Source organism: Gopherus flavomarginatus, chromosome 10 (assembly GCF_025201925.1).
Source record: "Gopherus flavomarginatus isolate rGopFla2 chromosome 10, rGopFla2.mat.asm, whole genome shotgun sequence".
Classification (NCBI taxonomy): domain Eukaryota; kingdom Metazoa; phylum Chordata; order Testudines; family Testudinidae; genus Gopherus; species Gopherus flavomarginatus.
Window position 1 is genome coordinate 8226832 of NC_066626.1, and position 11299 is coordinate 8238130.

The 11299-nt window shown below is 56.9% G+C and overlaps 1 protein-coding gene across 1 annotated transcript in view; it reads left to right on the forward strand.

The window, feature by feature from the left end:
* Window positions 1-10848, forward strand: part of LOC127030066 (maestro heat-like repeat-containing protein family member 7) — a 67967-nt gene extending 57119 nt beyond the window's left edge. The window contains exons 5-8 of the mRNA XM_050915973.1: window positions 6219-6313; window positions 7761-7913; window positions 8771-8839; window positions 10615-10848. Of these exons, the coding sequence (XP_050771930.1) occupies window positions 6219-6313; window positions 7761-7913; window positions 8771-8839; window positions 10615-10848 (551 nt within the window). The remainder of the gene's footprint in view (window positions 1-6218; window positions 6314-7760; window positions 7914-8770; window positions 8840-10614) is intronic.
* The last annotated feature ends 451 nt before the right edge of the window (window positions 10849-11299 follow it).

An 11299-nucleotide genomic window follows, 5' to 3' on the forward strand; every position in this document is an offset into this window, starting at 1 on the left:
TGAGGAGGGCCCTGGGCTTCCTGTGCCTAGGGTCTTTGTAACTTTGACGTGGGGAGTGGCTCCCAGGAGAAGTCCAGACTCCTGGGTTCTGTTCCTTCTCTAGCCTGTGTGGGGAACTGTGGCCTGGGATGACAGGAGGGGGCTGCTTGTCCAGGGTAACCGATGGGCATTGGGGCTAGCCCCATTGCTCTAAAAGGATGAGACTTCCTGGATATTGCAGCAGCAGCAGCAGCAGGGATGATGAGGGAGAACGTTGAGGGGGAGCAGATCATGCAATGAACTCCTGCCAGTGTGTAGTTTGCACTCCCTGCGCTCCTATGGGGGGAGAAGGGGCTGCTCTGGTTGGAGCAGGGCTGAGGAGGGACCGAAAAGGCCCGTGAGTGACAAAAGATTCACACCTGCTCCCTGCTCAAATCCAGGATGGCCAACCTGCTGTGAAGGTTCAGGAGGAAGGCTCTGCAGGTGGCCCCAGAGCCTTCGGAAAACAGCGGCCATCTTCCCAACGGGCAGAGCCACCTCTCCGTCCCCGCTGGCGGGGAAGCAGCTCCCATCCAGGCCAGAAGGAGGAAATTCCCAGCCTTCTGGAGAAGAAAGCCAGCTCCCGGCGCAGGCGCCGAGCTGGGAGAGGCTCCGACCAAGCCCAGGTGGAGCTGGCTCAGGGAGAGGTGTGGCAGACAAGACCCAGCCCAGGAGGGGTGCCGGGCAGGGAGGCTCTGGGGCCTGTTATGTGGGCATCAGCGGCCCCAGGAGCCCAGCCCCCATTCCCAGCAGGGGGCATCGCCCTGCCCGGGCACTGAGGATCTTTCAGCCCCCTCAGACCAGGAGCTGGAAGATCCCAGCCCCAGCCCCAGCCACTCAGCACAGGACACCAGCAGTGCCTGGGGCTCTAGCAGCAGCGAGGCCGATGGACGCTGCTGCTTTGTTCCAGGTGAGGAGCCAGGCTGGGCTCAGGGAGGGGTGTGGATGGGGATATGAACACCCTGGGCCCAGACACTCTCCCAGTGATATGGCGGGGGGGGTCCCCAGCCCAGGTGTCTGGCCTGAGCCACGTGAACCCCACTGACACCAGCAGCAGTCACACAGCTGCCCCTGCAGCAAGGGGAACTGGGGGTGGGGGCATCAAGAGCTGCTGCCACTTTGTCCCTTGATGCTCCGGGGCTGGGGGAGTCGGCACCTCCCACGGAGTCCTGGACAGTGGAGGGCGGAGGGGTCTCTGCTATGGGCTTCTGAAGCTGTTGGGGGCTGAAGGCATCCCTGAGAGGGAGGTGTGGGGCCCGATCTGCCCTGGGTGCCTGCAGTGGGAAGGGAGGTTTTTAATCCTGCTCTCCCCACCACGCCCCTGTCCTTCCCCCAAGGGGCAGCAGACATCACCCTCTTCCCTTCTCTCCCTGGTGCAGGGACCCCCACGGATTCAGCACAGGAGGAATGGCTGGCCATGACCACAGAGGAAGCTGCTCTCAAGGTCATCAGAGAGCAGCTCCAGTGCAGAGAACAGGTACAAATGTTCCCCACCTGGGCTGGAACCAAGATTGTCCTGTCCCTTCTCAGCATCCCCACCCCCTGCCCGAGGGTCTTGTCCCTGATGATCCACCATCCCTAAGGGGGACCTTTTATTTACATCCCTGATGTGGGACCCCCAAGATGGGAATGTTTGTCCCACAACAGCCGAGATTTCCTCCCCCCACAGGCACTGTCCCAGTTCCCAATCCTGCTTGTGTAGGAGTCGTGGGGGATATGGAGATTAGGCGGCTCCCCACAATCCCCCACTGAGGCCTGAGCCCTGGAGCTGGTGTGGGTGGGGCAGGAAGGTCCCTAGCTAACAGGTTCTCTCTCGCTATCCCCCACTCCCGGTGGATACAGGATGAGGGGCAGCAGCTCAGGTTCCTGCGGGCCGTCTACCCCGCGTGTCTTGCTGCACAGGACAGAGGGCAGGACACGCTGGAGCCGCACTGCTGCAAGGTGGCTGTGGTGGAGAGGATTGTGGTGAGTGAGACACGTCATCCAGCAGCTGGAGGGAGCAGAGAGACATGGGATTGGCAGGGGTATCGCCAGGCTAATGGGTGGGGGCTGGGTGGTGGTGGAGGTTGGCAGCAGAGGGCAGAGATTGCTGGGGTTGAAGGCTGGGGAGAAGAGAAGGGAGAAGTTGTGAGATTGGGCAGTGAGGGAATTGTGGGGCTGGAGCGCACCTGTGACTGGGGGACAAGGAATCCCATGGTCCCAGCTCGGTAGTCGGTTGGTGCTGAATGGGGGCAGGTTTGACAGGGAGGAGGAAAGAAGGGGATTGGGACTGAGCTGGGCAGGAATCCTGGAAGGGGGACAAGTCTGATGGGCAGGAAGAAATGGGCGGAGCAGGAGGTAGTGGGGGATCCTGCTGGCCATGTGGGGCACTGGCTGTGTAATCTCTTCACTGGGAGGTGTCAGTAGGGCCCGAATCTCTCATGTTCCTTTATCTCCTTCCCGTCTCACAGGAGCTCATTGAGGAGCTTCCGAAAGACTCTCCACCCAGCGCCATCCTCGCCAGCTGCCTGGCTGCAGTGGGCAACCTCAGGTACCGAGACAGCCCCCTCTTCCCCCCCCCGCCCCCGCTGGCACCCCTAACCCCAGTGCTGCTCAGGCCCAAGGCTGGGAGTCACTGTCCCTCGCACTCCCAGGTCGGTCACCACCCAGGAGTGGCTCCTCTGGCAGAGCTGATGGGGTGGGAAGGTTCACTCTCTCCTGCCTGGGCTCGTCTTTTCACTCCACTAACATTCCAGGGGCCTTGGGGAGGGGCTCACTCCCGAGCTCAGATACAGGAGGGGCAGCAGGCTCCAGGGAAGAGACGCTATTCCTGTCCTGCCACTGTCTGTCTGTGACGCCTTGGCCTTGTCATTCCCTAGCTCAGTGCGTGACTTTCCATTCTCGCCATCCTGTGCCTATATCCCTGTGGTTTCGTGTCCGTGTTGGTGACAGTCCCACCCCATACTGCACAGTCTAATACCAGCTCCTTTCTCTTGCCAGCACCATGAAACCAGCCCTTCAGCCTGACCTAGCGTCCCGCCTCTTGAAAGCTGCCCTTGGCTCGGTCTTCACCCTGGGCACGGAGATGGACACCATTGACATCCAGGTACATCCTTTGCCTCAATCCTCCTCCTCTTCCAGAGTGGTCCTTGTCCCTGCTCCCTTGGTTCGCTGGAGCTCCGGATTTAGGGTGGGGTAAGCAGAGATGGAACAAGCTGCAGGGTTGGATCCTTCCCTCTAGAGGATTACCCTCTTCTTTCTTTCTTTCTTTCTTTCTTTCTTTCTTTCTTTCTTTCTTTCTGTCTTTCTGTCTTTCTGTCTTTCTGTCTTTCTTTCTGTCTTTCATATGCCATATTTTGCCCAGCTTTCATCCATAGCAACTTGGCTGTTTCCTACTCTTCTGCCTACAAGACCTTCTGCAGACACCTGCTAAGCTCATGGTTCAAAGATCCAGGTGGCATCAATCCTTGCTAATTGCCTGCAGTGGGATGTGAATGTGCGAGGCCAGGATATGTGTTTGGGAGTCTCACCAGTGCTTCCCAGAGACCCCTCTTCCCATCCTGTGGCAGGTGTAGGCCCAGTTTCCCTAACTCTGACCCATGCTTTGCAGGCTCTGCACAAAGTCATACCAGAGCTCCTGGATGCCATGCTGGGGAACCTGCTGGCAGAGTCCCCAGATGCAGACAGGCTCCACTTCATCTTGGAGGTGAGTCCCATAAGGAGGAGTGGGAACCAATTTTACCTTAACTCTTTGGGGGCTGGTAAGGAGAGACTGGTAGATCCATTTTCTATTCTCTCCTCCTAACTGGGTCCCCAGTGCGGCGTCCTTGGCTGGGGAGGTCAGAGCAATGCAGGGTCAGGTCCTGCTTTCTTGAGGGACAGAGGAAGGAGCTGAGACTTCAAGCCAGAGCTCTGCCTGGTTCTGCTGAGCACTAACCAGAGGGCCCCTGGTTGTCTTGGGGAGCGAGAGTCTGAAACCCCCCTTCTCCCACTCCCCCAACACACACACCCCATGAGATTCCAGAGATGGTTCTCAGAGAAGAGGCACACGCTCCTTCCTAGAGAAACAGGAGAACCCCAGGGAATCAGCCCTTCTCTCTGATATGCTCTGAAATTTCTGGGGGAATTGTGCTCTCGGTGACTCCTAACATCCCACCAAGGATTTTAGTGGCAGGGAAGGGGGAGGATTCAGTCTCCTTTGGGGTGAACTGTTCAGAAATCAGGAATTCTGGGAGGATGGGACCAGCCCCGATACCGAACCATGTTCCAATCTAGACAGACCCTGACAAGTTGTGACCTGCAGGATACAAGTTGCGTCCTGGGGGAAAGAATCCCCTTCTAAAGCTCTGTGATCAATGACTCAGCTATTCTCCCTGCGCATAATGTCTCCGGCCCCTGGGGCTGGGGCGGGGGCTGGGGCTCATTTGCAAAGCACCACCTGCCCATTGATCCTGACCTGCCTCCTTTCCCCACAGCATGTCAACCCCTGGATTGTGTCCAGGGTGCCCCAGGAGAAAGCCAGGGCCATTAAGAGCAGCACGGCCCTGCTGAGATACGCAGTCACCCTCCCCGAGTTTGACGTAAGTGACCTCTGACCCCAGCTTTCTGACTCCAGGCATAGGCGGGCTGGCTCCACGGGCTGTAGGATCTGCTGCTGCAGGGGCTGTGGGTTCAGAGTGTTCCTCTTGGGAAGGCAGAATCAGAGCAGGGAATGAGATAGGCTTGAGTCAAGTTCTTCTTCTCCTGGTCAAGTGTTGTCCCTGGGCCTTCAAGGGGATTGTCATAATTATAAAGGGAAGGGAACAGCCCTCCTGTGTACAATACTATCAAATCCCTCCTGGCCACAGACACCAAAATCCTTTTACCTGTAATGGGTTAAGAAGCTCTGGTAACCTGGCTGACACCTGACCCAAAGGACCAATAAGGGGACAGGATACTTTCAAATCTTGGTAGGGGGAAGTCTTTTGTTTGTGCTCTTTGTTTTGGGGGTGGTTCGCTCTTGGGAATAAGAGGGACCAGACATCAACCCAGGCTCTCCAAATCTTTCTGAACCAGTCTCTCACATTTCAAACTTGTAAATACCAGCCAGGCAAGGCGTGTTAGGTTTATCTTTGTTTTCTCAACTTGTAAATGTTCCTTTTTGCTAAGAGGATTTACCTCTGTTTGCTGTGACTTTGAACCTAAGGCTAGAGGGGGTTCCTCTGGGCTCCTTGAATCTGATTACCCTGTAAAGTTATTTTCCATCCTGATTTTACAGAGATGATTTTTCCCTTTCTTTCTTTATTGAAAAGCCTTCTTTTTAAGAACCTGATTGATTTTTCCTTGTTTTAAGATCCAAAGGGGTTGGCTCTGCATTCACCAGGAATTGGTGGGGGGAAAGGAGGGAGAATGGTTAATTTCTCCTTGTTTGAAGATCCAAGGGTTTGGATCAGTGTTCACCAGGAAATTGGTGGAGGAGTCTCTCAAGGCTTCTCAGGGAAGGGTTCTAGTGTTTGGGAGGGAGATATTCTAGCAGGGAGGTTGACAGAGTTTCCCAAATAACTCTGAAATGATTTGGGTGGTGGCAGAAAAACCAGATCTAAGCTGGTAATTCAGCTTAGAGTTTCTCATGCAGCTCCCCACATCTGTATCCTATAGTTCAGAGTGGGGAAGGAACCTTGACAGGGAGCATGCTCCAGCCCCTGCTTGGCATCCCAAAGCAGCTCCTGGCTCCCTTGGCAGCAGAGCAAATGAAGGGTCTGTCTCAGGCTCCTCTCCTCCAACATCTCCTGCAGAGGGGCTAAGGGGAAGGAGCCTTCTGGCCCAGAGGGGACAGGGAGCTGACAGGAAAATGCTGATGGAGTCTCCTCTCCTTTCCCTTCCATTAGATCACAGCAGAGTTCCCTAGCCTGGGTCACCACGTGGCCCAGCTGGCTCTCTTTGTGAGTGACCCAGACCAGGACATCAGCCGGCAGGCCAGGGAGGGGACTTACCGGCTGTACCAGCTGCTGCTCGAACAGAGGGGTAAGGAACCCACTGGGACACGGAACCCAAGAGGGGACTCAGAGTGACCACAAGTGGCTAATGGGACCCCAGACAATTTCTCTCAGCCTGACCCCAGCTGGAGAACAAGTCTCTCTCTGCCTCTGTTCTTCTCCACTCCGCTGGGCAGCCACCAATGGGATTAGAAGGAGACAGAAACTGCAACCAGAATGATCAGAGTGTCTCTCTCTCTCTTCCAGGGCTGACAATACACGAGGCAGAAGATCTGTGGTGCTGCGACTGGCACCAGGACAGCAGGCTCCTGGGCTATAAAAACACAGCCAGGGTGGGGGAGGTAAGGACACTGTGGCAGGATATGACACAGCTCTGGGAATGGGGCTGGCTGGGGTCCCTGCAGTGGATGCCTCCTGGAGACAGGAAAAGAGCCCACTCCTTATTTCCAGCTCAGAGTTCCTCATCCAGCACCCAGTGGGACAGGCTGGTGCTAAAGGTCCCACATTGGAACCTCGCTAGATGCTGTCATTTGAGTGTCTTACACGGAGCCATTGCTACGTGGCATAAGGAGAATCCCCAGGTGGGTGAGTTAATAGAGAATTATGGCTCTGGGTGTCTCTCTGCTCCTTGTCCCCCTGGCTGATCCCCAAGTGTCTGAGAGGAGAGCACTGGGTCAGTCAGTCACTATTGCTTGATCAGACCCTTGTATAATTCCCTGCACCCTGTAGAAGCAGAGAACGGAGACGAGGTTTGCCCAAATTCCTTTGCCAGTCAGGAAGCAGAATGCCCCAACCTGGGAACTCGGTAGTGGACCCAGCGAGCTCCAGAGCCAATATGCACCACATGCGCCCTCGTCGTGTCTCCAGACCCGGCCAGGGAAGGGCAGAGTATCTGGACCTCAGCCACTGTGCAAAGAAACACATTGTCACTGACTCAACTTGCGACTACTTGCTGCACAAGTAGAAAATCAAAGACCCCCCTGCCCCCATTTCACAACTGTGCTGAGAACGTCCAAATCTTGGAACACACCATAACCCAGTGCCCCCAGATTGAAGTCAAAGGTGAAATGAGTGATTCCACAACATCACAGAGGAGGCCTTGGAATGGCTCCTGGATCTACAAGTGCATCTACACAATGCTGCTCTATAGATGCCACGTGAGAGAGACTGTGTGAGCTTGTCCTGCCTCCCACAAGCTGAATTGCTGCAGCAGAAGAAAAGTTTCCTAGGAGTGTCTGTGATGGGGACTGGGACATGAGTCTCCTTATCCTGTTCAGGTTGCAGATTGGATTCCCTTTGGCAGAAACCAAGGAGCTGCCGAGGCCATACCAAGCTACTAGAGAAATCACTAATTTGGGGGGAATAGACCTTTGGTCTGTCAGCTCCAACCCCCTCCCCTACCCGCACACTCCTCTAGCCACTGAGGAGCAGGAGATCTCTCTGCTGGAAGCAATACAGGGCCCCGTATCATCTCTGTGCGCTGCACAGCAGAGTAGGCCCTGCTCACCCACATTAGAGATCTATTTCCAACCCATCATGGCCCCTGTGATCAATTGCCCTCCAGAAAGAGCCACTGCAGGCTATGTTCCCTAAGCATCTGCCACCTTTTATTAAAGGGGCTTCCTTGAGCCATGGGACCCTGAGAACCTCCTGGGGAATGAACTGCCTTGGCTACAGCAGCTCTCTTACCCTCCCTTTGGGGCACCAGACGCTCAGGTCATTCTATCTCCAGGACTTGGAGGCTGGCTCTGGGCAGTGTGCTACAGCCTCGTGTCCTGTTGGTCTTAGGTCTTTGGAAAATTCTTCTCTGCGGGGCAGAGAAAAGACTTCCTTGAGACAGCAATGCCAGCGATCCACCACCCTCTGCTGTGTATTAGCCAGGCTGGGCTTCTCCTTACATACGCCATCCTGGGGGAAGCCGAGCAACTGCTGGGGTACAAGGTAAGCAGCTGCATTCGACCTAGGAGATTGGGGCAGGGCCCAGGCCTCATTCCCATCCAATCACCATTTGCTGGCCTGGGAGCAAGGAGCCTAGTGGGGACTTCTGAACTTCATGGACTTGTGTTCTTAGGATGTGATGCTTTGCTCTCACTCCTGGGAAGGGCAGGAGAGTCCTCTAAGTGCCCTCTGTGAACCTTTCCTGCCCCACAGAGCTGAACCCATTTCCCCATGACCTAGTGTCCATGTCACCCGAGCCACCGCCTAGAGTTGCTCCCATCACTGGCAGCCTGGGAGGCCAAGGACTGATGGGTGATGATGACTGGCCAGGCAGTTCTGAGGGTGAGGGAAGCTTGTCCTGCTGCTGGCAGGGCTGGACCCACTCCAGAGAGAATGGGAGGATTCAGTCAGCAGGGGCTGCTGACCTGCCCCGTTCACAGGGCTGCCATCCTGTGGCTTCAGCATTTGTCACTGGGGTGACTTGGGGAAAGGTCTCAACCTCCCCGCATGCCACTTCACTGCTGTCAGAATCCCTCCTGCCCTACCCGGATGGGGATGGAGGTGGGGGTGGAGGAGAGGGTTCTACCAACTTGAGCTGTGTCCCCAGGTGGGTTGGAGGTGGAACAGCTGTCAGGGGCACTGAGGGGGAGGTGGCAAGAGCTAACCCTACAAGGAGGGGGGCTGGCACTGGAGGTCACTAGAGAGGACAAGAAGCCTCCATCCTGGGGATCAGGAGGGTGAAACCACCACTCAGACATGAGCAGCTGCTGGATGGAAATGGTGCTGGTTCCAGGTGCCCTTAATCCTCCCTGATTCCTGGGCAGTGTCTCAGTCTCTGACATGTTCTCCTTCCCCTGCAGGGGGAGGATGTCACCGCCAAGCTGATGGGTCAGCTCCGCAGCATCTGGCAATTGCACCAGGTGCCTGAGGTGCTGCAAGGGCTGAGCCTCTTCTGATGCCCTTAAAGGTTCCCCTCCCACGTTCAGCAACTCCCGCTCCCTGCTGCAGGTACTGCTCTGTCTCACTGTAAATGGGGGGCTAGTGGAAGGGGAAATGGAGGCCCCTGTCACTGACAGAACTCTCTCCCCTCTCTGTGGACCAGGGTCCTTCCCTCTCACCCCAAACTTCTTTCATCTGGGGCATGAGCTCTTCCTCTCACTCCCATACCCCTCCCCTCTTTCCTTGCTCTGACCCCCATCCCATTCCCCGTGCTCCCAGGCAGAGATCTCCCTGCCCCATATGGTGCAGAAGGACCTTTGTGCCGGAGCTACAGACTGTCTGCCCAAGTGAAGCTCAGGAAGCTCCACATTTGAGGAGGGGAGGATGGGACAGAGGCTCAGGGCCTGCTTCACCTCTTGCCCTTTATTCTTCCTTTGGCCCTTCTATGGGCTCTCAGAGGGTGACATGAATAGGAACCTCCTCCCCACCTGTCTTCTAGGGCCTGGGGTGTGTGATAGCCTCCCAGATGGGGGCAGGCAGAAGCTGGGCCACCTCAGGGAGCAGTGGGGACAGGTAACCTTGTCTTAGGAAACAAACAATGCTAGTTCTCAAAGAGACTGAGAGGGAAGAGCCCGCTCCCTCATTGAGATAAGAGCCATTGACTTCTTTGGGCAGATGGCAGTGATGAGCTGGAGCTGATTCACAGGAACCGGTTGTTAAATTTAGAAACCCTTTTAGAACTGGTTGTTCCAAGACAACCGGTTCTAAAAAAGTTTTTACATTTAACAAAAGCTCGGGCAGCTTTCTACCCAACCCCTGCGCCAGCTCACCTCCCACTCCTCCCCTGAACGCTCCGCCTTCCTCCCCCTCCCTCTCCCATGCTTCCCGCAAACTTCTGATTCGCGGGAATCCTGAAACAAGCAGCAGGTAGGTAAACTGGGGCTGAGGGCCGCGAGGAGGTCTCCAGGGAGGCACGACGCGGCCCTCTCTGGCTCCAGCTGAGCGGCTCCCCCTAGCCCTGGCTTAGCCCCAGCCCGGTCCTAGCCAAGCACCCCTGGCTGTGGCTCCAGCCCAGCTCAGGCCCCGCGGCACCAGTCCCAGTCCCGGCCGAGCGGACTCAGCCCAGCGCAGCCCGGAGAGTTGGCCCCGTGGCACTGGTCCCGGCTGAGCGGACTCGGCCCGGCCTGGCCCAGGGAGTTGGCCGGTCCCAGTCCCAGCTGAGCCGACCTGGCCCCAGCCCCAGGCAGTGCGGTAAGGGGGCAGGCAGAAGGGAGGGGGTGCTGGAAGAGGGCAGGGGAGTTTGGTGGTTTGTGGGGGGTTGGATAGGGGTCGAGGCGGTCAGAGGGCAAGGAACAGGGGAATTGAATGGGGGCAAGGGTCCCGGGGAGGCTGTCGGGAAGGAGCAGGGGTTGGATGAGGCGGTGGGGGGCAGTCAGGGACAGAGAGAAGGCATGGCAGGATGGGGCAGGGGTCCTGGGGGGCCATCAGGAATGAGAGGAGGGGTTAGATGGGGCGGCAGGAGGCAGTCAGGGGACAGGGAACGGGGCTGGATGGGTCAGAGGTGCCAGGGGGAGCACGGCCCCCTCGTGGGGTGAGGAGGAGGGACACCCTTTGAACGGATAGGCTTGGACTTAGTGGGGCCTTTGGAGAAGAGTAGCTCTGGCTACAAGAATATCCTGGTCTGGTTGACTATGCAACACAGTATCCAGAGGCGGTACCACTACGGTCCGCCACGGCTCCAGTTATTGCCAATGAACTCTTGCAGATCTTCGCACGGGTCGACTTGCTGTGGGAGATGCTGACGGACATCATCGTCTACAGTGCCAACTGGAAGGAACACCTCAAGCATCTCACGAAGGTGCTGCGGGCGCTGGGCAAAGCAGGGCTCACTGCAAACCCAGCCAAATGTCACCTGGACCAGGAAGAAGTGACTTACCTGGGCTATATGGTGCGCCCTGCAAGAACGGCTGACGTGGGATCCAGTACTGATCGAACCTGACTTCACAAGGCCCTTTATCCTCCAGACGGACGCCACGGAGGCAGGATTGGGGGCCGTACTGTCGCAAGAGGAGGGGGAGAGAACACCACCCTATTTTGTACCTGAGCCACATGTCCCTCCAACACTATTCCGTCTGAGTGTTACACCGGCCAGGAAAGGCTCATGCGAATGCAGATTTCTTTTCCCGAGTTGAGTGGGGGGGAAGGGGAGGAGATGACCAAGGGTCAGCCGGCCCAGGCAGCTGCCTTAAGGGGGAGGGTGTGTGACGGGGCAGAGCGGCCTCGCACTGGTATAGCAGGGGTTAACCCTGCCTTCCTGGCAGAGGAATCCCCGCCCTGGAAGTTCTGCTGGGCATGCTCCAACTAGAGCTCAGATATAAAAGCCTGCAGATCAGCTCAGTCTGGGCTGACCCCCGGAGGGGAAGGATGTACGCTGCTAGCTCCTGCAGAGG